This window comes from Silene latifolia, chromosome 9 (assembly GCF_048544455.1).
Source record: "Silene latifolia isolate original U9 population chromosome 9, ASM4854445v1, whole genome shotgun sequence".
NCBI classification, from domain to species: domain Eukaryota; kingdom Viridiplantae; phylum Streptophyta; class Magnoliopsida; order Caryophyllales; family Caryophyllaceae; genus Silene; species Silene latifolia.
The window spans coordinates 39,119,620-39,146,683 of record NC_133534.1 but is presented as its reverse complement, the minus strand read 5'-3'; the positions used below and the strand labels follow the sequence as shown (position 1 = coordinate 39,146,683).

Here is a 27,064-nt window from a genome sequence, read left to right as displayed (position 1 = left end):
ATTTTGGTGAGACCAATATGGAGTCATGATATGGAGGGCAAACTTGGAATTTTACGTTAATTGTCGACGATATTTAGTAATTTGTCGACGACGTATAGCAGGACCGTTTTTTTTTTAAAGTCTCAAAGACAAGGCATAGCAAATATAGCAGAAAGTCTCAATAATACGGTCACCAATGAAAAAAAAAAAAAAGGCGTAGCTCCGCTTCAAAATAATTAAAACGTACCTAAACCTTAAATAAAATTATCACAAAATTCACAACTAGACCTGATAAACGGCTTGAATGGGCAGGATACGGATTAGGTAACTTTGGATTCGGGTAAAATACAGGTCGGTGTATTTTGAATGGGGTAAAATACCGGTCGAGTCTATACGAATTTCGTGATCGAATCCAGGTAAAAAAAAATAGGTGTTGCTCTTTTACATACGTCTTTTACTCTTTCACATACTTTTTTTCATAAATTTTCCATCTTCTACCCTTTTCCTAGATCTAAACAAATTAGGTTTTCTATATACCATTTTCCCTAAAATTAAAACATAATTCTTCTAAAACTTGAACCATACAATTCTTCAAATTATTCAATTAATAAAGTAAATACTAATTTGTTTAGCAATTATTAAAAACTTGTTCATTGTTTATTAATTATTTTGTCTTAAAATTAGGGTTTATAATCACACTAAAAGTTCTTCAATTATGTTGATGGCGGAAGGCATGGTGGTTTGTTTGATGGACTGTGGTGTTCGGGGCAGGGGCATGGTGGACAACGGTGGTCGGAGCAGGGATATGGTACAGGACGGTGGTAGTCGGAGCAGAGAAGGACAGTGATAGTGAGGGGGAAGGGGAGTGCAGGGGAGGGGGAGTGCAGGGGAGGGGAGGGGTTACTGTGTTCATCAACACGTTTTTTTTTTCTTTTTTCTTTTTTTTTTTTTCAAAATCATTATTGATTATTTTTAATTTTAGTTTACTTTGGGTTTCCGGTGAGGTGTTTGTTAATGGAGGTGTGTGGTGGACTGGTGGTTAATGGAGATAGATGGTGGTAATTTAATGGTGAAGGGGGTTTATGAAAGAGAGAAAATTTTTTGAATGGGTAAAAGGAGAAAGAAATGAGAAGGGTAACATTGTAAACTACGTATGTGAAAGAGTAAAAGGCGTATGTGAAAGAGCAATACCCAAAAAAATAGGTCGATCAACGACTTTTCCTGGCATTTTTAAAAACTTTTTTTATCACATAATTTCTATCATATACCCTCCATCCAAACCCAAAGATGAAGCTAGGCTTTGGCCAAATGGGCCATGGCCCGGGTGATCACTCTAGCAATATAGTGTACAAGTAGTAAAAACTAGTCAAACTTCTCTAGTTAGCATAGCGGTTAAGTGTCTATTATAAGTGGAGATGCCTTGATTGTTCTCGTGTTCAATCCCTGATAGCGCCCATCATAGCCTTTTTTTTTTTACAATTAATACTCCATAGTCCATATGTTAAGTGTTAACGTATTATACTTGGCTTTTTTTTTTTGAAAAATTCCTTATTCCTTGACATATTATACTCCGTACTAATATACATTTATACTCCGTCCCTTCACTATTAAAGTACGGAGTATAATTTATTTTTAAATTTCATTTTCGTCAACGATTATTCTAATAGAGTAGGAAACCGTTTATCATTATGAGTAGTCATTGTTTAGTACGAAGCAAATAATTTCATGACTTTAGACGTCTCACCTTAGTTAAACTATTACTCTAAATAGAATTATCTTATACAAGACTTATTTGCTTTTAATTCTTTTTAATCATATAATAAAACTATTGTTACAATGTTTTATAAAATATGGGAGAAGAAAAAATGTATAATTATAATAATTTAGTTGTATGTTTAATACAATACTTTAAAAATCATATTAGCTCTCTTCTAATTTTTTTTAATTAAAATAGCCTTCACCAAGAATACAAAAAATAAACAATAAAGAGAATTTTTTATCGACCGTGCTAAATAATGGTGTCACAACCTACGAAAAAATGAGGATAAACATTGACAATTTAAATCGACCAGGTCATTATTTTGTCCTAGCTTCGTCCTTGTCCAAACCAAAGATAACGGTTGCTTTATCACACTTGTCGAGGCACGTTTTTACAACGTGAATATCTTTATTTACACATTATTAAAAATTATAAAAAATTTGATATTTTTATAACATCTATGGCGATAAATCAAATAAGATCTCACATGACTATATTTTGTCTTATAGATTAAGAATAATATCAAAAATTTCCTACGATCATGAATAGTGCCAAAAAGCAAGTATTACCTTTGTTTTGGATGGGAGGAAGTATGATACTATAAGTTTTGTCTCCTCCTGATCATCTTAATTAAATTTGAGAGGGTAGTGAAGGTGTGGCACGTAGTTCGAGCTCGGTAGGTGGCATGTGGTTCAGGGTCATAATGTGCACAATGTTGACGTGATTGGCATGCGGTTCAAGGTGATAAGGTGGCATGTGGTTTAAAATAATAACGTGATGTATAAACATATTTTTTTCTCAAAAGTTTGAAATCGAATACCTATTTGACATTGTGTATTTAAAGCAAAATATGTTGTCTTGAGCTAATGGGTCGGGTTTTGAACCGTTGTTTACGGATGAATAAGGATGATTACGTCATATTTAGTGGTTAATTTCATGGTAAGTTTAGTGAGTGTGGACGTAGGATGGGTGACGAATTTGAATTTTTAGATCATTTTATGTGTGACTTTACTGGTATAGTTGCTAAACGTAGTGGGTCAAGCCGGACAACCTGGCCTTGTGAGTTGACGTCTAGCAGTCCGGCCAGCATTACGCCGAGCCCGACATGACCCGTACTTTATCTTGGGTTGGGCTAATGCCAACTTTTTCTTAGCCCGACCTGGTCCCCACTAAAAAAAATTAACCTGGCCCGCTATTAAGTGGGTTGGGCTCAAACCTAACTAAACCAGCCCAACACTGGCCCGACCAAACTCGTCCTCATTTTGTGTTGTTCCTGGGCTTCTAGCAATCAGCATGGACAGGCCATTGGCCTAGTCTAGCTTGTACCGGCCTGATCCAGCGCACAACTCTATCGAAGGGTAAAAGTAGTGGGTTGAGGGGTTGTTTCAGATGGGAATAAGGATGATTGCGGCGAGTTGGATGGTTAGATGTATATGTGGGTTTAATGTGGACCATGGGGTGACGCATAGGTTTGAGGATGATGGTAGAGCTAATGAAAGAAATGAACATAAATGAAGTAATTCTAGTAACAAATATCTTATGTATAGCATGAATTAATATTAAATATAAAGACTTATCAAATAAAGAAAGTAGTATATAAATTGGAAAATAAATATATATTCTCTTTGTTCCCGTCATTTGTTTTATCTATTTTATTGTTTGTAAGAGGTAATTTAAATATTTAATCAAAGGCAAATAATGTTTTGGAGGGAGGGAGTATCAAGAAAAGAAAACTTTTGAAATATCATATGCATAAACTTACTTTTAATTTATACCGTGAAAGGTTTAATTAATATTGCAAATTAATTTATTATCCGTGCATCGCACCGGCAAAAATACTAGTAAACAGAAAATGGAGGAAAATTGTATACGAACATGCACTGTTCATTTCCCATCTTCTTCCCTTCCCCTCTTTCTCCTGCCCTCCCTTTCTTTGTGTTCTTTGCTATCCAAACAAGACTTTAAAGTAGACTTGATAAGCGGGTCAACCGGGTCGGGTCATTTTGGGGTCTGTAGACTTCGGGTTGGGCCGGGTCATTTCGGGTTTAGGTTATTTTTGGGTCAACTATTTTCAACTTATTTGTGGATAATAATCAGTTTGTTGTCAATAAACATTCGGATTATGTCATTTCAGGTTCGAGTCAAATTCGGCTCTTGAGTTCAGATATTGGGTTGGGTCGGGTTATTCGGTTCAAGTCAATTTTACAAGTTCTATTTTAAAGTCTTGTCACATACTCCCTCCGTTCCAGTGAGATGTTTACACTTCTTTTATTTTGTGAGGGGGAAATAAAGGAAGTGTAAACATATCACTGGAACGGAGGGAGTACGAAGTATCTTATACTAGTAGAATTGAGTTTTGTTTTTTTGGGGAGGGAAAAGCGATGTGATAGGAGGAATACTCAAATCAAGAATCTTCAATTTCATACCTTGTATCGTTAAAGTCTTGACCACATGTTGTTAAATTGGAATAGTATATTATGGATTTTATGGTAGAAGAGGTGGACGATAAGTTGGTTTTAAAGTTAGGGTAAAAGATTATTGGTAGTTTTGAGATAAGATTTTGGTGAGTTTTAAGACAAGACTCAGTCAAGACTACTAATAATTTATCATAGTCTTAATAAAGTCTTGGCAAAGTTTTAAGTTGAGTCTTTGAAACTGTGAGATTATCAGTCAGACTCTCTCAAGTCTTAAGACTCTGCCACATCAACTTTCCACTAACTTTTATTATTTCTTTATTGTTCAGATTCATCTCAGACTCACCTCAAACTTTATACATTATCCGTCAGACTCACCTCAGACTCTACCTTTTCACTCCACTTTATTTTTTTAACAAAAAGAAAGGACACATGTTGTTCACTCATTGGATAATTTCTCTTTAAGGTGGGGTCAAGACTCACTCAAAGTCTTAAGTTGAATCTTGGATTTCTAAGACTCAACTTAAGACTTTGTTAAGACTAGGATAGATTATTGGTAGTCTTGAGTGAGTCTTGTCTCAAGACTACCAATAATCTTACCTAAGACTCTACATGAGTCTTGACCCCACTATTAAAAGAAGACATCTAATGAAAGAATGACAAGTGTTATATTATTTTTGTTCTTTTTTTCTTAAACCCCACATTTTCTCAAATAAAGTGAAAAAATAGAGTCTGAGGTGGGTCTGACTGATAATGTATAAAATCTGAGGTAAGTCTGAATAATAAATAAATAATAAAAGTTAGTGGAAAATTGATGTGGTAGAGTTTTAAGATTTTGGTGAGTCTGACTAATAAATCTCTCCCTCGGTTATGGACCTAGGTACCTAACCTACCCATATCCGATATAAAATGTGAAATGTATAATCCCTAATTTGGAAGTCGATTATGTATCTATACAAATATATAAAACATAAATCATTGACAATTTTTTTCCCGCTCATTTTAACGCAAGCCTATTAAATGTTAACGCTGTTTTCTGAATTTGGATCAGGCCATACGAACTTTCTTACCAGCCCACTATTCCGCTACCTACTTCGTAACTATCCCCCCTACTACTAAGAGAATAAAAATTCTCAAAAGTTTTCCCTCCAAACTCCACCTACTTATATAAGGAAAGAAATAAAATTTTCCCATTAAGTTATAATCCTTTTCTTAAAGCATGACTTTTTTTATTAAACTCTAAATTATAATTATATAATGTTTTAATCAAAATAAAATAAAAGGAGTATAAAATTATAAAATAAAAAATCGTTAATTTTTCTTCGAAAATGACTTAATGCATACTTAAACTATATAAAACAATAAAATAATATTATTAGCTACGTGAAAAAAACTCATTAAGATAATTTAAGCAAAGTTATAAAATAAAATCATTAACTTTATGTTAAAAAAAATTCATGACATACTACGTTTGTTATGTATTATTATATATGAGAGAAATCAGAGAATGACTTGACACATTTTGTATAAAACAAAATATTAAACTGATATAATTAGCTTCATCACAAAAAAATAAAAAATCATTAACATAACTTGAGAAAATTTATTATTTGTAACATTAGTTTTATGTTAAAGAAAAAAATCATTAAACATATTTTATAACTTTACTAAATTCTCTTGATTAGTTCATAGTTCATTTTTTTCTCACATCGAAATATGATGAGGTATATGAAAAATATGAAAAATTAATAATGTATCAATTTAAAATATTTAAATAATAACTAAAAATAAAACCTCTATATATACCGCAAATGTGAAGGATTTACACTATTAAATACCAATAGTATAATTGTTACATTCTCTAATATCCATATCTAAAAAACTGCGCATTTGCGCGGAATCTATACTAGTTAAGCAATAAGCATCATCACCTAGGTCAAAGTACCAATTGACTTGGTTTAAGATATTTTACATGTGAGAGATTAAATTTCATTTTTCGTTTTTTGTTCTTTTTTGGGCAGTAATCCACCCACAAGCCCACGAGCTTATTTCTTTTGGAAATACACAAATCCATATTTAAAATAATATTATTCGTCATAAATTTAAGATGGGTCAAGTATTGTAGAGGTAAATAAGGTAATAACAAAATGTTTGTCCCACATATACAAGTACATGTAATTTATTCAATGATTGATCATTTTAAGTGATTATGTGTTAAAATCTTAATACATAGAACATATGATACCAGCTAACTTAGCTGGTAAACTAATAAAAAGTGATATTAATGACCCGGATTTAAAACCCGCAACTAACCCTAGGTCCCCACGTATCTTACCCTAAATCCACTAGCAACATGTAATTTGCTACGTTATTTGTTGAAAATATTACCACTTTACCTCTCACGTTTTCAATTACCTATAGAAATGTGATATCTAATTCAGGTTAATGGATAAGTTGGATCGCGGATTAGTTTGAACGGAGTAAGATTGGATGGATTCGGGTCATTTCAAGCTCTTAGGTAATTTTCAGTTCTATTATTAACAAGTTACTTGGGAGTAGTGGTCATTATACAACAAGAAGCACTCGAGTCAGGTTAGTTGGAGATGCGAGTCAAGCTAGAGTCCTTAGTACATGTGTCTGGTCAGGCACGGGTAGAGTAATATGGGTCGGGTTATTCAAATCAAGTTAATTTTGTCAAATTTATGTATAATTGATTCAAAAGATATGATATTTGTTCTTTTGTGTTTGACTACATTCAGGTTTGACTATTTTCATGTGAACCTTTTTTCTACAATTTGAACAATTTATGTAAGATGTTGTAGATTAAAATAAGAGTTAATTAACAATTACTCCCTTTTACATATTACTTTTCTAAAATAACTCCATTTTATAATTTTTCTTTAAATTACTCTCATATCTTTTACCTATTTTCAGTCTCAGGCGACATTTACCATAGAAATTCAAATTTTCAGGTTAGAAGCCAAATTTGACGAAAATGTCGTTACTTATATTATTGCTATATACTTAAGTTTTCAACTCTCTTCTTTCTCCATTATACATCTCTCATCTCCTTCAATTCATTTCAATTATTCTCTCCTTATTTTTTCTCCAATTAAGGTAAGAGTAATTGAATATTCTAATTTGCAAAATGTGAAAACCTAATTTTAAACCCACAAAATTTAAAACCCGGAAATTAGGGTTAAAAATATACAATATTTTCACAACAAATTCAAAAGCATAATTTAAAACCCATAAATTAGGGTTAAGAACCCACAAATTAGCGTTAAATAAAATTAAACCGAATGTGTAAATATTGACTCAGGGACAATTTTGTCAGATTAAAAGACTTTACACCTGTATGTGAAGATGGGTGCAATTTTTTGTCTGAGTGAATGTTAGGGGGTAATTTATTAAAAAAAAATATAAAAAGAAATTATTTGAGAAAAGTGGTATGTAAAAAGGAGTAATTGTTAATTGACCCTTAAAATAATTAAAATATTTACAAGAATCAAATTAATATAATGTTGTAGCAGTAAAATTATAAAAAAATAGTTAACTGTCCATTTTATATGCCCGTGCAATTTTACACGGGTTTAAACTAGTTATTGACAATATATAGTTACAAAGGTACAACCTAATCGCTAAATACAAGGCAAGTATATCTCTAACTAAGTCAACAATATAAACTAGAAGATATACACAATCAAATAGGATTATCCTCTTATACGGAGTAAATAATAATAATAATAATAATAATAATAATAATAATAATAATAATAATAATAATAATAATAATAATAAGTCAATGAATAATCACTATACCAAATAACTAGTTTTATACCCGTGCAAAAAATGCACGGATTAAGCCCGTTGAGATATATTAATGATACGAGACGTCGATACTATTGCGATGGAACTTAGCTATGTTGTAGGATTAGGAGTAAGAAACTAATAATATGAGTAATGTGATATAAAGACTTAACTGTAAGAGGTATGGTTTTCTTGGAGAACCCGAGAATTATTCAAAATATTAATACTGATCAATCCACAAATAGGATCCTACAACCTGTTGTACAGTAGCATTGTACAACAGGCCCATATATTACATATTAAACTATTTAAGCCCAAAAAAAAAAATTCTACACATCTCCATTTTTCCCTAATTCTGATTTCTCTCCAGTAGACAAACCCTACCCCCTCTTTCTCTTATCTAAATTTCTCTTAAACGATCCGTAATTCTGATCCTAATATGGTGAAAAGAAATCAATTGACTTCATAATCAAAGAGGAAAAACGCATCTAATAATATTTTGGTGAACGAGAAGCAATTTACATCATCAAGAAAGAAAAATGGATCTAATAATACTTTGAGGTAATTTTTTACACCAATCATACGAACTATTATTCGCATTTTGAGGCGTGCGTTCACCCATGGACGGTTCGAAAGGATGATTCATGTCAGCCGACCCCAAATCATTTTGGGATTAAGGCTCTGATGTTGTTGTTGTTGTTGTAATCATACGAACTATTATTAGAAGAATACAAGTTCAAAAATTCGAGTACATAAGAATACGAGCTATTAAGATAAGAATATGAGCTAATGTAAAAAGATTACGAGCTTAAAAGAATCACGAACTTAAAATTACAAGCACATGAGAATACGAGTTATTAAGATAATAATACGAGTTAATGTAAAAAGAATACGAGTTTGAAGGATTACGAGCTTAAAAATATGAGCGCATAAGAATATGAGCTATTAATACAAGAATACGAGCTAATTTAAAAATAATACGAGCTTAAAAGGATCAAGAGCTTTAAAATACGAGCACCTAAGAATATGAGCTATAAAGATAAACATATGAGCTAATGTAAAAAGAATAAGAGCTTCAACTATTTTCATGCATTAAAAATTTTGGATAATTTTTTTTTTCATCACGAGTCATGTCATATGATTTGTTCCATATATTCAATTAATTATAATAAATTAAAGGAGAATATGATTCATTAACTAGATGATGGATGAAGATGGAGAGGAGTTAGAAAAATATGGAAGCAGTCAGAGAAAGAAGGAGAATTGGATTCAAAATTGGATTACGTTATTTTTTTTTCTAAAAGTATTTGGAAAAAGACTAAAATAACCTTGGATGTACAATGCTCATTGTACATCCAGTTGTATAGTCTTGGAACTGTGATCAATCAATGTAATTTAATATAAGCCAAGTTAAGAAAAAACACAAATATTGGAAAACGGGTTATTGTAGGTTTGATTTTTTAAATCGTAAACTAAGCTAATGACTTATTGGGCCTTTTATTTTATAGGCCGAAATTTTTTCAGAAACTCAATACACAATTAACCCATTGAATACTACTCTATTTTATACATCTATACAATATACACCTTAAATACAATTAACTTATTGAATAGCATAGTACACACTACACAGTCTCACACAAAATAAATCCTACCCAATTACCCATGCTCTTCCTGTGGCTCCCACTGTCACTCTCCCTCACATAGCTTAAAAATTCTCATATTTCAACTCATCACTCATCATTCTTAGGCCCTGTTCTTTTGAACTTAAAGTCACTTAACTTAAAAATTAACCCATCAGTGTTCTCTCTTGGACTTAAAGTCACTTAACTCATCACCCAATTACCCATGCTCTTCCTGTGGCTCCCACTGTCACTCTCCCTCACATAGCTTAAAAATTCTCATATTTCAACTCATCACTCATCATCCTTAGGCCATATTCTTTTGGACTTAAAGTCACTTAACTTAAGTTCACTTCAGATCCTATAAGTTCAGTTCAGTTTAGATCAGATTCTATAAATTCAGTTCAGATCCTATAAGTTCAGTTCAGTTCAGATCCTATAAGTTCAGTTCAGTTCAGATCCTATAAGTTCAGATCTTATAAATTCAGTTTAGAAAAGTAATATATGGAGTATTATTTTTAAAAATCGACGCAAAAACATTTGACGTTATTAATTATTCGATACATATATACAATATTATTTTCAAAACAAAATTATCACTCTTCTCATTATTTTTTATCGTAATGTAACTGTGGTATAATGTATGAACAAACCAATGTATATAAAGCGGAAAAATGTTACTCCCTCTGGGTTTTAATTTTCTTCCTGTTTCTCTAATATATGTGAGGAGTATTATAATGAAATGGGAAGAAAACAGTAAGCCGGAGGGAGTATTATTTTACCTTGTGTTTTAGACTATATTTTCTTATCAGTGTTCTCTCTTGGCTGCCCACTAATTTCATGTAAATTTTTTGTTTAATCTCACTAAAAGTTTGCGTTTTTTTATAATAATAATAATAATAATAATAATAATAATAATAATAATAATAATAATAATAATAATAATAATAATAATGATAATAATAATAATCATAATAATCAAAAGTTGCGGTTTATAAAAAAACAAAAAAATAATAATAAAAAAACAACAAGAACAAGAACAAGAACAAAACCAAAACCAATAATAACAATAATAATAATAATAATAATAATAATAATAATAATAATAAAATAATAATAATAATATTTAAGTTAAATTAATTTAAGTTAATTTAAAATCGGATTCTATAAGTTCAGTTCAGATTCTATAAGTTCGATTCGATTCGATCCTATAAGTTCGATTCGAGATCCTATAAGTTCGATTCGAGATCCAATAAGTTCGATTCGAGATCCTATAAGTTACATTGATTCGATCCTATAAGTTACATTCGATCATATAAGTTCAATTCGATTGAGATCCATCCATTTCGATCAAAAAAATGAGCCTTAATAATCAATGATTCAATAATTATAATTCACAATTTTCTCGTCGAATTGTGTTTTGATCTGCATGTATTTAATTTTTTGCGAGATCGTGATTGATCTAGATAATGTATGTCTTTTTGAGTAATATTTTCTGTTTTCGTGAAAATATTTGTTTGAATAGGTTAGATTTGATAAGAAAATTTTGATTTTTTCATTTTCTCCAAAGATTTTACATGCAATTTAAAATTAGGGTTTATTATTTTGCCTTATTGATCAAATCTTTTGTTTTTGTGAAATTTATTTGTTGAATTTGTTATATCCAATCCATTGAATGATAATTATTGTTTGTTTTAAATCAAAATTATTAGGGACTATCTTAGATCTGATGGTCATTGTTCGCTTTATTTTATTAAGCACTTAATATATGTACAATATTCTAATTTTGTTAGTATATCATTCAATTATAGTTATACTTTTGTACTGATATTTTTGTAATTTTTTTCAAGACTGAAATAAGGAGACGATGAAGTTCTTGTTGATTTTTGTAGTTACAATCACTTTGCAATTTGCAATTTTTATATGTTTTGTAATTATTCAATTTGTAATTTTTATATGTTCAGATTCTCTTAATAAGAATTTTTTAGGAAATGTATATATATGGGATAAGTATCGTGAAATCATAATATAATTGAATTAATACTGAAATTAGGAGAGAGGTAAATTAGATCATTGAGAAGAACGTGGGAAGGCTTAAGAAATTAATTCCGTAGAGAAAACGTGGAGGGACCCATATTTAGAATGTATTCTTAAACTCATAATTCATCAGCCAATAGAAAGCCAAAGAAACTTAGCTTTTATATTATGTATTTTCACAAATTCTCATTGAAGACATGACATATCCGTCACAAGCTGAAGACGGATACCATTTTACCTTACAATGTACCCACTTTTTCTCTCTCTTCAACACTATTCATGTGGTCCCCTTTCTCCACTAACCCATTTTGTTACCATTTTATCTCACAAAATATCCGTCACAAATGGTAACCCGTCACAAGGGAGACCAATTGATGTATTTTTTGGAGTGTAGAATTGTAGGTAACCTTATTTCAACAACAACAAAAAAAAAAAAAGTAAAGTAGGCAACACTAACCAGTCTGATTTAAACCAGTAATATATAATGAGAAAATTATTGATTACAGCCTTTTAAAAATCACTTTTTGAAAATTACAGCCTTATAATTTTTTTTTTGAAAATTACATCCAAAATATTACTTTTCTTCTAAAATTGCACCAACTTGAGGTTTCCGGTGAATTTTGATGATGTTTTTATGATGTTTGGGGTGATTAATTGGTTTGTGTTAAGGAGAGGTAAGAAATCTGGGTAAGTAGGCTCTCAAATAATAAAGGGTACATCATAAAAACATCATCAAAATTCACCAAAAATCTCAAGTTGGTGCAATTTTAGAAGAAAAGTAATATTTTGGATGTAATTTTCAAAAAAATTTTTATAAGGCTGTAATTTTCAAAAAGTGATTTTTAAAAGGCTGTAATCAACAATTTTCTCATATATAATTAACAATTTTAGTATTACAACATGGGGTGGTGGCGCAGTTGGCTAGCGCGTAGGTCTCATAGCTTTATTGAGTGATCCTGAGGTCGAGAGTTCGAGCCTCTCTCACCCCATTCTTTTTTTCTTTCCACTTTCCTCAACTATTGAGTTTCTCTTTACTCTTCACGATTGCTACCAATTACTCGTACCATTTATAGCAGATGGACACAACTTTAATAAACTTGAATGTTTTTCACGTTGAAAACACTCTGTGCACACAAGAATACATTGCTTTTACAATTAGATAACACAAGAAACGCGAGTAAGAAATACTAAATACTTCTGAAAACCATTTATTAATCCACAGATGGGAGTCGGAGAAGTATTTCGTTGCAACCATATTGATTTACAATGCTTTGAAAATGTAGTAATGTACAGACTTCGAAAGAAATGTACTATTCTATTAGATGTACGAAAGAACTAGATTTGACAAATGGGACATTCGATTCGGCCAATTCGGGTATGCTAGCATTTGGATAAAGGAGGAGCCATTTTGGGCAAGTACAATTCGGACTGGATCAGGTTGGGTTAGTTTTGCAAGGTCAAACCAGAACTATGTTGCGTTCTTGTGCAACAATGGATCAGATGTGACTTGAGGCTGGAAGTCAGGCCTTACATAGCGAGCCAGCATCTCAGCATAGAGCTCATACCTAGCAGTCATCCTGAACCCCCACTTGTCTTTGATCTGCCGACAAAGGTTCAGGTCCATATCAGCAACCATCAAACCATCCCTACAACGGGAGAGGGACGGCGTGCATGAAGCATCCGGAGCCGAGAAATGGCTGGAACCATAGAAGTGACCGAAGTCCTTATGCGCGGGCTTCCCGTCTCCCGAGGTGAAAGAGTTTGGGAATACCTCGGTTCCAACACGATTAATTGACCCGACAAAATAATTGTTCGCGATTGCTGCATTACGTGCCTGTCAAATAGTATTGCAGTCAAGTAAAACCACATGAATGGAAAGATGGAGAATTTCAAGCTTTATCAAAAACAATTAGTCTTCTGTGAGACCGTCTCGGAATTATAAGACATGCAATTATAAGGTTCGATTGGATTAATAGATGAATAAAGAGGTCTCCCAAAAATATCCTGCAGGATCGTCTTCGTTGCGAATTTGTGCGACAAAAAAGGAAAGAATGAAGAATTTTGCACTAGCTTACTGCTCCTAAATCCTAACCATAGTCTTTCCTTCCTGTTTGGTTATACCAAGATGTCATTCACTAACTACCCTTCATGAGGCTTACCCGTCCGAAAAGGGTACTGTTTTACACTCCTAAGATTGACTTTTTACACAAGTCTTTGTGAGACTACACTTTTGGATGCAACTTCACAAAGAGTGTAAAAATCAACAAAAGGAATGTAAAAACCACAAACCATAAATAAGGTATATGACTGATTGAAGTTTACCTCAATGGGCCACATGGGTTCACTAAGCTCACCAACAGTTGCAGAAGGGTTAAATACAATCTCCGCCCCATTCAAGCCAAACGCCATCCAATTTAAAGGATGGTGCCTTCCATAGCAAATATTGACAGCAATTTTGCCAAATGCGGTCTCAAAAACAGGGTGTCCTGTGTTACCTTCCATGTAGTATGTGCTCTCATTGAAATCCCCGACCCTTGGGATATGGTTCTGCCAAACACGAAAACAATTATCGACAGGCGGAGGCATTTCTGGGAATAATATGGATGGACCCTCATAAAAGTTTATTGAAATACCTTTCTATGCTTGCCAATGATGTTACCATGATTTCCTATTATGACAGCAGTGTTCCATAGAGTCTCTCCATGTATAATATCCCTCTCTAGGATAGGACTTACTATGACCATGTTGTATTTCTTTGCAAAATCCTGCAGAAACTGTGTTGACTCGCCATCGACAGGTTCTGCAAATTCACACCAGCTCTTCTCTCGGGTACAAAATGCAAATGGCATAGTCCATGCTTCCTGTGTAGCACTCAGGCTAGTATTAAAAAAATATATAGATTGAGACCTAAAATTGTCAGTCACAAGCTGTTGACTGTTCCCTCTGTCTCAAGGCCTCTCAACCTTTCACATATTCCGTTTCTGTCGGTCTCAACTCTCAACCATTTGTTTAATTTTTTTTTTATTTAGATGAGTATTTTGTGTAGAAAACTTGATCCTCATTATTTTGAGTTGTACATAGACCTGTGAAACTGCCAAACAGGTCATTCGCTTCCAGGTAAGGTCACTTCGCTCACAGGTCATTTCAGTTATGGTTGCATTCGGGCCCGACCGGGTCATTTTGGGTTTGTGTATGTTTTGGGTGTGTTATTTCTGGGCCACTTAACGACAAGGATCAGAACAGGCCATCAAAATTTGCGCCAGGTCGAGTCACTTATAGTAAGAGTCATAATCGAGTTCGCCTGTTGGGTTGCGAGTTACGTCAGTTTTGCTAGGTTTAGTTGAGCCCGTGTGCCTGTTGAACCCACCTTTATCACACTCTAACCAACACTTTATTCAATAAATTCATTCTACATGCATATGCTTGCATTAAAAAAACGACACAAAAGCAAACTTATTACTTAGAACAATTAGAGGTCAATTTCACCTGCAAGCATAAGATGTTGACTCCTGAAGCACCCGCGGCCTCTATGATGGGCTTCACTTTATGAAAGATGGCCCTTTTTTGTTCCCGAAAAGGTTCAGTTGTTGGGTGATCGATTGAGTTTTGAATAAGACCAACTCGTACAATTCGAGGGTCTCTTAGAGACTCTTTCTGAGCATGAAAGCTGTATGCCTGATCAAGTATGCATGGCAAAGATAAAACACATTAAATATGATGTTGAACTATTACATACGGAGCTGGCAAAAGTTACAAGATTTAAGCACATTAAACACCATTCCCTTCCTTCCACATGCTCAGCTAGTGTGATAGCCCAAGAGGCGATGACGTCTTTGGGCAATTTATCTCCCGATAGATGGTCTCATCTTAATATAATGTGAGAGTGAAATCCACCAACATTACCCTGCTGCCTTAATGGCTCCCGCAAATTGTGAGATCCACCCAATTCTCTAAAAATCGTCACTCGTCTACTCATATACCCATCACCCCACCAAAAAAATAAAATCAAGTAGCTACCCAGAATATGGGTTGGTCACAATGTCTCATTAAAATTTAACCATGAGACGGTCTAATGTGGGAATTTGTGATCTTTAGGTATGGAATATTAAGATACAAGCACAGTCAAACAGCTATGGAATCTATTATCAGAGATGGACTTAATTGGTTTTATTTTCACCTCAAGAAAATAAAGGAGAATCTAATTAAGCTTGTTTACCCTAAAGTTCACAATATCAGCATGTCATGAATTCGTGATGCATGATTATAAAAGAAGCTTTTTAATATGCTAATCCTAGGCTCCTTTGTGAATCCTAAATAACTTTAGACTCTCATTACTTCCTCGATCTTCAAGAAGAAATTCAATGTAAACTCCTTAACATTGTGTTTGAAAAGACTATTAAGAAGGAAGAATGGAACAATGCCATTTCCCTCCAAATTTTTTCGAGGAATTTTGATTAGGTATCTAGAAAGGAAAATTAATCCCTCCATTTCTCTCCTTTCACACTTGTTAACAAAACAAAGGATTTTATGCCCTCCTCTCACTTCCATCCAGACAAACCCCAAGTGTCCATTCACTCACTTCACATACTATAACGCAAACAACAACAATACCGTTGTCTGTACTCTGTAGGGCCTCAAGAGAACCTGAAGGTTGGTACGGGGAGCTGGGATATATGCCGCGTACCATGTCTTTGGCATGTTAATTTCTTCGAGATGACTCATAATAAAAACTACATCAGTAATTGCATCGAGTGAGGGTTATATCACGATGAAAAGAAACGCAACAAATTTACTACATTAGCAAGGCTGCATTGTCTTACCAACATCAATTAAAGGATTCATGTGTTCTAGATTTGAAGGTGATCTTTTCTTTACTATTCATAAAAGCGACAAATGTAAAAAAAAGAATGTAAAGCTACCAATGAACACTTGAACAGAGCGCGAATAACCGACCCAGGAAACCAACAAACCTGAAGATCAAAATTATGGTTAGCAGACAAATTGGAAGCTGGTGCAGGGAGTGTAATCGGCTCAAGAGGTTTTCCACAATTCATTCCCAGAAGAAGTCTGCTTGCTTCCTGTCAAAGCATCAAGTAATACACCATAAGTTGACGAGCAAAATTGCTAGCATTGCAAAGGATCAACTACATGACTTGACAGATCATTTTGCCGCCACTAGTCTATTAATCAGACATTTATCAAGTCTTAATAGTACGTCAAAGAACAACAAAAACAACATTTTAAATAGAACAGCAAAACTATTGGTTTCTTTTTTTGCCAAAACTCTCTTTTTGTAGGATGTCTCGAGAAAAATGTCAAACAAAAGAGAAAATTTTGACAAGAAATTACCAAAAATAGAAGTTTTGAAAATAAGTACTCCATGTAAAAAATGTACTGTAAAATTTATATCCATAGTCTTATAGAATACCCTTCACCACAACTTCTTAAAATCATAATAATCCGATACAGTTTAAGAGCATGCACGACGAGGACAATATCTTCCTCTTAGAACCTCTCTAGTCTCTCCTACTTTAATTATTTAGTTGTCTTACGATTAATAAAGTTATCGAATTATGATCCACATGGCAGATAATGATTAGATAACGGACACTTGGGCCAATGCTTGATGGGAAAAAGTTGTATTTCCCTATTTAGTGTAATTGCAATGGAGATTAAAGATAAAGAACAAACCAAAAACATCCACTATATTAGAATAGTAGGTTTACAAAGTCGTCACCCAAAATGGATGGATTAATATAATGTATCTCTCACAATATTTTGTGAATGAAAGAATAATTTCTGTTATTAATCATATCTCAAAGCTATATCTATATCTAATAGCAAAAAAGAGAAAATTAGTGAATTCTCCGTGAAACTTTCTACTGCACTCATTTAATACATGATGAAGAGTGTTTTAAGGCTTACTTCTTGAAACACTTTAATTATAATCTAACTTTGTCTTTCTCCATATTTAGGAGGGAATTACCCAACAAGACCCGACATTGCTTCTGCAGTCAGTGTAGAGTCGGTGTAGTGTCAAATCCTGGAAAGGAACATTGGGCCGCTGTGAGGAACTAGTAAGAGGTGTTTATGTTTTGGAAAAGAAGAACCTCATCTACTAATAGGCTATTGTGATGCAGATATGGCAGGCAATGTCGACTCTAGGAAATCGACATCGGGTTATTTGACTACTTTTGCAGGGGAAGTTGGTTGTATCTTGGCAATCTAAACTACAAAAATTACAGAGGCAAGGAAATGTTATCGCTGAAGAATTATTTGTTAGAACTTGGTAAAAAAACAATAAAAATATGTTCTATTTTGTGATAATCAAAGCGCTATTCACTTAGCTAAAAATCCAGCCTACCATTCAAGATCCAAACACATCGATGTTCGATATCATTGGATTCGAGATGTGTTGGAAGAAAAGAAGCTAGGTCATCATCGGTCATGAATGCTGTGATGGTTCAGGTGTGGTGATACTCCCCAATTAAGTCGGGAAGGTAAGTCGGGAAGGGGAGATTTGTTGGGTAATTCCCTCCTAAATACGGAGAAAGGCAGAGTTAGATTATAATTAAAGTGTTTCAAGAAGTAAGCCTTAAAACATTCTTCATCATGTATTAAATGAGTGCAGTAGAAAGTTTCTCGGAGAATTCACTAATTTTCTCCTCTTTGCTACGAGTATTATATATATATATATATATATATATATATATATATATATATAGCTTTGAGATATGATTAATAACAGAAATTATTCTTTCATTCACAAAATATTATCAGAGATACATTATATTAATCCATCCATTTTGGGCGACGACTTTGTAAACCTACTATTCTAATATAGTGGATGTTTTTGGTTTGTTCTTTATCTTTAATCTCCATTACAATTACACTAAACAGGGAAATACAACTTTTTCCCAACAATGCTCTACCCCTCCATAGATGCAGAAAGTATCCCTCTACTCCTCTTGGAAGGGAGATCATTCCTCTCCATGATAAATGGTCAAAAGAAACAAATAAAAACTACTTCCTCCGTCTCAATATTAAAATACTCTTCACAAAGAATACAAAAGGTAAACAAATTGTAGGGTTTTGAACCACCCTATGAGCCCAGATAATATTGCAAGTATAATACAAAACAACATAGTAAATAAGATGATTCACATACCTCTTAGCGCAACGGAATAATAACGATAATAAAAAGTATAATTGATGTAGAAATCTAAAACCAAGACGCATAATAAGCACCTCAATTCTCATGCCTCTACCGGTATCCACATAGGTACTAATTTGTGCCCCGTATGCTAGTACTTGAAGGGAAGAAGTAAGTCTTAGAGAAAACCCCTTTTCTCTATTGTGTATCTCTCACCTAGGTAGGACCAAAACGGATACGGACACGGACACAACACAGAGGCAGCATCCCATGAAATTAAGGACACGGGACACATTATTTAAATTTAATAAAATATATATTTTGTAGTTATAAATAGCATACGATATTATTTTTGTAAATGTATTTGATATTAAATTTAAATAATTGAAAGTAAAATTTGACTTTGAATTTGAATGTAACTCGTTCTCATTTCCTACCTAAAATCACCGAGTGGGGATCCTTTGTCCCATTTGGTATCCCAATCTATGTGCCACTCCAATCACCTTCTAACACATCAACAAATTAGTATAACTATTGCAATATTTTATTTTGCAACAAGAAGGTGAGTGGAGTGGCACACACAATGGGACACAAAAGTGGGACAGAGGATCCTTACTGAAAATCACCTTCTCATCAATCTTTTTTAGTCTTTCGACATCACAATCTTCGTTAATAGGTATCCGATAGTTTAGCTGTGTGTCTGACAAGTGTCGTGTCGGACATGGGACGTGTGTTTAGGAGGAGTGTTTGTGTTACCTAGTCTCTCACTTTAGTCAAACAAACTGAATTAGAATCAATTAGGGATTTGTCACACAAACCCGTCCTTTCTTATAAATTTTTTTTTTTTTGGTGTAAACCTTCCGGTTTAATCCGGATTCGAGCCGGGTAGGACCACTAGGGCAAGCTCTCCCTCATGAGATTTAACACTGCTGCGTTCCCAGGGCTCAAACACGAGACTTCTGGTTAAACTAGAACAACCCCTTGCCAGTTGATCTAAGTGCTCATGGGTCCTTTCTTATATAATTGAGAGACACTATTAATCTTACTAACCCTATCTTTGGCGCAACAGGCCCTATTAGTATAATTAGAAGTCCGATTTATAATTATATACTTATCTCGTACCTTTTGTGTGAATAGGGCAACTTAAGACTATGAGACACTTAAATAGCATAGGATAGTGGACATAACTGATGCGTATGGGATTGCCTCAAGTTGGTCTCAACTCAAGTATCCGAAACACGCAAAGAAACTCCTTAGGACCCGTGGGAACCCATGAGTGCCGCCCAAAAAGTCCAAGGATGAATCTAATTTTCATCACCTAGTTTTTAGCATAGTCAAGCATGTTTTTCTAGTCTAGTCAAGCATGTTGATTTCCATGGTCAAGGACTTTGAATCTTCACCTAGGAAATTGCACTAGCATTTAAACTTGGCCTTGGAGCCCAAGGATTTTCGGCTATATAAGGAGGCCGAAATCCTCATTTGTAACAACTCAAGAATGATGTAAAACCCTCACATTTGTGATGAACTTCGCTGTTGCGAAAAAAAACCTTTTTGTTTTAATTCGACGCGTTTCGATTAAACCCCGATTATTCTCAATAGGTCTTGAGAATGATTATTATTGATCTTGAAGCAAATATCTCATTGGTTCGATCTTCACAAGATATCGAAACAAATATCCTTTTTATTCTCGTTTCCGCTCAATACGTATCAATAACTCTTTCACAAATAAATTTAACTATGACCAAAAATAGCAGTCCATGCATAGCATATTAGCATGTATATACTAATATACCACATACAATACAATTACCCATGATTGTGATACTAGTTCATACTTGATATATAAGCTTCAATGCTTCCCAAATCAAGATTTAATTTAATTTCAGATACAGCTAACATAATTACACAAACACATCAATACAATTCAGATTAAAAAAACAATCCATGAATAAAGCAGCCAATAAAATTAATCAATTAAACATGATTAAACTTCCATTGAATTTAAATTAAATATACCTGAAAAAGATGAGGAGGAAGAGAAGAACGAAGGAGGTGGTGAAGTGAGTCAAACCCAGAAATAGAACCGTCGGAAATTGAAGATTCATCATTAGAAGACTGGTTTTCTTCAATATCTCCACCCATAATTGCAACTTTCCCGTTCATTTTCTCCATACTTGTCTCTATATATCTTGATGATGGTAGGATCAAGTATTATTATCAAACAAAAATAATGAGATGAGATAAATGATGCAGAGTTTAGTGTTTTCAAGTTGTTGTTGCGTATATATTATTGAATCTCTTGGGGAATCTTTTTAATACATGTCTGTTAGTAGAGTTTGGTTGGAGGCATAATTGCATTTTTTTATAGGATTATTTAACTTGGATAATTCAAATTATTGGTCGTTTCTTGTAATAATTCGAAACTAGTTGAAAAATCCGTGCGATGCACAAGGTTTCCATTAGGATCATATGTATAAATATATTCTATAGTTGATAAAAAAAAGTTTAATTATGTTTAAATCATTGATAAATAAAAGTTCGTGGTTGATGTAGTTGATCATCAATGAACTATTAGTGCTTTTAGCATAGAAATTTTGTCATTTAGTAGTTATCATTCCATTTGGAAAACATCAAGTAACATAGTAAGACTATGTAGTTAGTTTTTTATTCATTATTGTTATAGCCATCACTGGTTTTTAATTAAATAACATAGTGTAGCTCACCAAATAATCCGCCCTTAATAACTGAGACAGACATTTATGAGTTTTACAAATTATTTTAACCTATAACAATTACGTAAAACTAAATGGTGTTACGTAAAGCAGAAGGTATCATAATTATCTATATTTAGTGTGTTTAGAGAAAATGTTAGATCTCTTATAGCATAAGTTTACTTTGACTATCTACAATTAAGAGTGTTTTGGTCTATATAATTATTGTAAAATCAAATCCATACTGAATTCCAATAAAATTAGTAGTTTCTAAACAACAGTACAAAAATATATGTGATTCTATCACATATATTGCATGAGGCTCCCATTAGGCTCATCTTTTACAATATGCATGTTGAATGTGATGCGAATATCGACCCCATAGAAGAGGCTGTGCTCAATTTAGAAGACCAAGTGAACCCAAGCCCAAGTAATGCATTATTTACACATAAAATATGGATGGGCTCAATTAAGGAAAGGGAAATATGTGCAATCAAGACCCGAGACCCATGGGAACCGACTTGAAACCGTGTGGGGGCATTGGGTCGGCGGTACCAAGAGGAGTAAAGGGAAAATCAACTTAGTTTTTAGTATTTTCAACTAGTTTGAATAAGGTTTGAAAAAGTTAGTCTAGTTTGTGAGTTCTATGCATCAATCATCCTAGAACTCACAAAAATGCATTTAATGTAGTCTTGGAGGACAAGACATTTCGGCCTATATAAGGACCAAGACTCCCTCATTTGTAATCATCAAGTTCTAATCAAAAACCCTTTCTAGAGAGAGAAACTCATTGTTTCAATCTTTTTAAAATCGACGAGTTCGAGTATTGCCTTGAACCAAGGACGCGTTCCGAAGTTTGAGTTGAATTACTTGACGCGTTTTCGAGTAATTCCCCCATTGTTATCGCTATAGGTCTAACGATAGCAAATATCCCATTGGTTCGATCTCTTCCCAAGATATTGAAACAAATATCCCTTTATTTTTGCACAAAAGAAAATACATAAACAAACAACCTTAACCCAAATATCCTTCATTATTCAACTCAAGTGAAACGATTTGGTCGGGTTGCACCTAGTGCATTCGGATCTCTCGCCTCATTTGAATTCACAATTAAGTCTTCCGCTCCGCTTTACGCATCAAGTGGTATCAGAGCTTCGGCTCTCGATTTCCCAAAATCTACACGGTCCTAGGCGTGTCAAAGCCAAGTTATTTGTTGAATTTCCGATTGCGATTGGAGTTCAAAGGTTAAACTTGAGCAGGTCGTTCAAGGGTTAATCGGTTTTGATCACTCATCTCTAGAGAGTGTTATAGACAAAAAAAAAAAAGTTACTGTTCACGTCGCGGTACTGTTCATCAAAAAAAAAAAAAAATCGGGAGTTGTCACTCATACCAATTTCGCAAAAATGAATTTCGAAGATCCTAACTTTCTTCAATACCTTCGAGATGCATTACGAAACATTCCAGAGTTTAACCCACGTTGGCAACCACGTCGAGGTAAACGGGACTTGATGAATTCAAGTTTAGTGAATTACCTGAATTCGTGGGAGGTACGGATCCCGAGGACTACCTCGAATGTGAACGGAAATTCGAACGAATGTTTGATTCCAAAGGTCTGGATGACGCGAAATGCTGCAAGTACACTATTCTAAGACTTAGTAGAGGGGCTTCACAATGGTACGAGAGTTTGAAAGCAAGGCGCGCTCGCGCTGGAAAGGAGAAATTATCATCTTGGGATTCTCTTAAACGCAAATTGCGCAAGAGATATGTTCCAGCAACTTATAGGTGTATGACTTATCGTAAGATCGTCGATCTCAACCAAGGGAGGCTTAGTGTCTCTGAACACATCGACGAATTTGAGAATCTCACTTTGAGGAGAGAGTTGGAAGAGAGTGAAGAATTAAAGGTTGAAGCGTAAGGGAAAGCTAAATTGCCGACAATTTATGGTGAGAGTATTCGGAACTGGGGGAACGAGGGAGGATCGAAATGGAGTCCGACGAGTAGTGTTGGCGAACCCAAATCGGCTGCCACCCCTAGTTCCACGGCAAGAATGCCCGCTTCTAAGGAAACAAGTCTCTCCAAAGTACGATGTTTAAAGTGTCAGGGGTTTGGGCACTATCAAAGCATGTGACCAAATAAACGATTGATTACCTTGAGAGACGGTGTTGTTTGTCGGGATGAGTTGTTTGATGAGGAGGAACGATTGGGTGATGTGTTCAATTTCGAAGGAAGAGAAGAGGAGGAAGACGTCGAGAATGTCGAGTCCTACGCCGCTCCTAGTTACGATTGTGCTTTGGTTCTACAAACCCAACAAGTTCAATCTACACCCATTGAATCGGAGCAAAGAGATCAAATATTTCACACCAAATGTCAAGTAAAAGATAAGTGGTGTAGCCTAATCATCGATGGAGGCAGTTGTACTAATGCGGCCTCAAAAGCTATTCGCTCTATGAGTACCAAACTTGGGAAAGCTTCTAACATGTCCATGTTTGCTAGCGAACAAGGGTTGATGAAACTATTGCCGAGGGTGATTGTTGTTGGGTTCTCTTAATTGATGATGACATACCCATTTAACCTGTATTTTCTTAGTTTATTATTTCAGGCTTAATCGTCTAATCATTCAAGGATCGTCAAGTATTTGCTACCCAAGACATAGAGTCGTTTGGTCATGTATCGGTCATGTTATGTAAAAGTTGTAAGAGTAGAATACTTATAACAGTGACAGTTTGACATACCGTTACCTATAATGGGTAATGGTATTCTTGACTATCTAGTTTGACCCGTCACACTTAAAACAAACTTTTCATTTCAAATATTTTACAAATAGGCTCTCTCAAATCAGTTTAGGCATTCTAAAATATTTGAAAAGGTGGTGTGTTAAAAAGAGTTTGTAAAGACTAGTTCAAAAGATTTCCCTTTTCATGAAACAACTTTTTCTTATCTTTCCATGAACCTTGTTTGGCTCTTTCCTTGTTTATCAATGGATTGTCCTCTTGCTAATGGCATCTCTTCCTTGTTTCTGAAAACCCACGGATATATTGAGGCTAAACACAAACTCTCTTTTCTTCCTTTTGCTCCTTAGAAGTAAGCCATTAGTTTGGGAAGGTCAACCTTTTTTGTTTCTTGACCAAAGGACTTGACCACAAACCCTAACTTGCATCCTCTCGTCCTTCTTCTATAAAAAGAGTACCACTCCTCACTTTGAAAGTAAGACTTTTCTTGAGAATTTTCTTAAGTTTGCAAAATTGGTTTCAAGTTTAAAATCGTTTTTAACATTTTACAAAAGCTTTCAAAGTCTTCAAGTGTTACAGTCACAACAACTGTTACTTTAAATATTAAACTCTTTCACTTATGAACCGTTTGATCTTTTAAGTTGTCCATATCAATTCTTGTTAAGAATCAGTCCATGGAAACTTGATCTTTGTAAACGTTCTAAGTAAAAGTGTAAAGTTCTAGGACGGAGTAGTCCTTGAACTTGTGTCGCAACCTGAGTAGGTTGTTGGTGTCGCAACCGGAGTAGGTTGTTGGTCTTTTTATTGTACGGGTTTTTAGTAGTCGGAGTAGATCACTAAAATATTGAATAAAAAGTAGATTGGACGTAGGCTTTTGAGTTTTAGCCGAACCAATTCAAAAATCTTGTGTTCTATCTTCGTTTACTTTTATTCCGCTGCATTTGTTTTTTATTAAGTTTCTTTATTTGCTTTATTCCTGAGTAACAGTTCTATATACTATCACATTCGTTCTGTAGCTTGTACATCATATGCTAAGAGACGAATATCAACAGTCAGAACCATTGTTACCTTCAGGCTTTAGCAAGTACTTACATTTCAATACTCGTTTAATTCCTCAATATTAATCGATGTATTTACAACTCTTCTACATTATCAAACAACTTACTTTAATCCAATAAAGTTTAAGTTGAAATTTTAAAATAGTACCTAATTCACCCCCTCCCCCTCTTAGTGTAGATACCTCACTTCTGCACCTCCCGCAAACCACCCGGTGATGATTGAGCCGCATGTTTGGTACACGGAACAATTTGTGACAGTTCGTAAGTTTATCGTCAAGTGATCGCCCAAACATTTATGTCTACCTCTTAATTGTCATCTACGTGCCGATACGGTCGTTTTGACAGTAATTAGAGTACATTTGGAGTCCGGGTCTAAAACCGTCTTCATTTTCTGAAACCGAGTCAAAATGTTCTGGAATGTTCCGGATATTTCTATTCCATATTTTACAATATAATCTTTTAATCTTTGGTAAACAATTTCCCGTAATATTCACACAAAATATTAAGGAAAACCAAATTATTCCGTTATTCCATAAACTAAACACGGAAATCTTTCTTCCGCAGGAGGAAACGACTTGGGAAAGGACGCAGCAAGTGCTGCGCCTCTTCCAAGAGACGCAGTGCTTGTTGCGCCTCTTCCCAAGTCCTTTTCTGCGTATTTTTCGTATCTTTTTCATATCTTTTCGAGATTCACTTCCAAAGTTTCTCCGAAAATCCTACTTCCTCCGTGTGATTAGTATAAATAGAGACCTTCGGTCTCTCATATTTCTCACGCGAGTGTCCGCCCTTCTCTTCTCCCTTTGCATTCTAGACCACATTCTTACTTTTTGGCGTCTACGTGCTTGAACTTTCGACCACGTAAGCTCGGATCCTTCTGAGTACCAGCCTCGTTTTGCATGACCGACCAATTTGACCAACTCCGCAATAATCAACCTTAATTAATCTTAATCATTTTCCTCTTACGAGGGCACTTTCGTTACATTCAAGTCGAGCATCACTAATCGTAAACTTAGTTCATCTCGTTTCGTCAAACATGTAAGTCCGAGGGTGTAAATCTCTCTTTTATTTATTGTTCTTTATTTTTGTAATCATATTGTAAGATTTATGTCGAAAATATAATTAAAACCGATTTCTAAAACCCTTTGTTTAAACCCTTTTTACGGATTAACAGGAGACAGACGTCGAGAAGGGACGCAGCAACTGCTGCGCCTCTTGGAAAGGACGCAGCACTTGCTGCGCCTTTTCCTGAGGTTGCCGCCGTTCCTGCTTCTCTTCTTCTTCCTTCGTCTTCTGTTGGTTTCGTCTTTCTTGTTTTCTCTCGTCTTTGTTTGTTCTTATTTCGTTCACATGATAATTTAACATATCGTTCATCATCATTAACATATAATCCGTCATAAATTCCCGACTTAAATCTCAAATAAGCAATATTTGCGGGTTTTCGTCGTTAAAGTCAAACCGGGTTGTAGAAATTCGATTCATTCATGTTGGGTTTCTGGAATTCGACCTTTGATATATTTCCATCTGTTTATTATCATATTCATCATTAGTTTATCATTAATCCATCATATTTAACCTAATTAGTTCCTTAATTTGTTAATTATTAACTCTCATTAATCTTGTATTAATTCGTTCTAGTTAGTTTCATCCATGTTTATCGCTTTTTATGACCGTCAATCATATGTAAATAACCTATTAATCACTTCCATCCGAGTAAATATCATTAATCAATCATTAAATTCACCAACGAACATTAACGACTTGCAATTCCGGCTTCACAGCCAGAACTGAGCCA

General features: G+C 34.2%; 1 protein-coding gene and 1 non-coding gene across 2 annotated transcripts; one reads left to right on the top strand and one right to left on the bottom strand.

The window, feature by feature from the left end:
* The first annotated feature begins 12,523 nt into the window (after positions 1-12,523).
* On the top strand, positions 12,524-12,610 carry TRNAM-CAU (transfer RNA methionine (anticodon CAU)). Its single transcript is given in 2 exon segments — positions 12,524-12,561; positions 12,575-12,610. It is a non-coding gene; the product is annotated as a tRNA-Met (tRNA).
* Positions 12,611-12,799: 189 nt separating this feature from the next.
* On the bottom strand, positions 12,800-21,120 carry LOC141599623 (beta-ureidopropionase). Its single transcript, XM_074419694.1, has 6 exons — positions 20,791-21,120; positions 16,592-16,699; positions 15,108-15,296; positions 14,255-14,482; positions 13,944-14,168; positions 12,800-13,455 (listed from the first exon to the last, which is right to left on the bottom strand). The coding sequence occupies exons 1-6, from the start codon at positions 20,944-20,946 to the stop codon at positions 13,090-13,092; spliced, it is 1,272 nt and encodes a 423-aa protein (XP_074275795.1). The 5' UTR covers positions 20,947-21,120; the 3' UTR covers positions 12,800-13,089.
* Between the last annotated feature and the right edge of the window lie 5,944 nt (positions 21,121-27,064).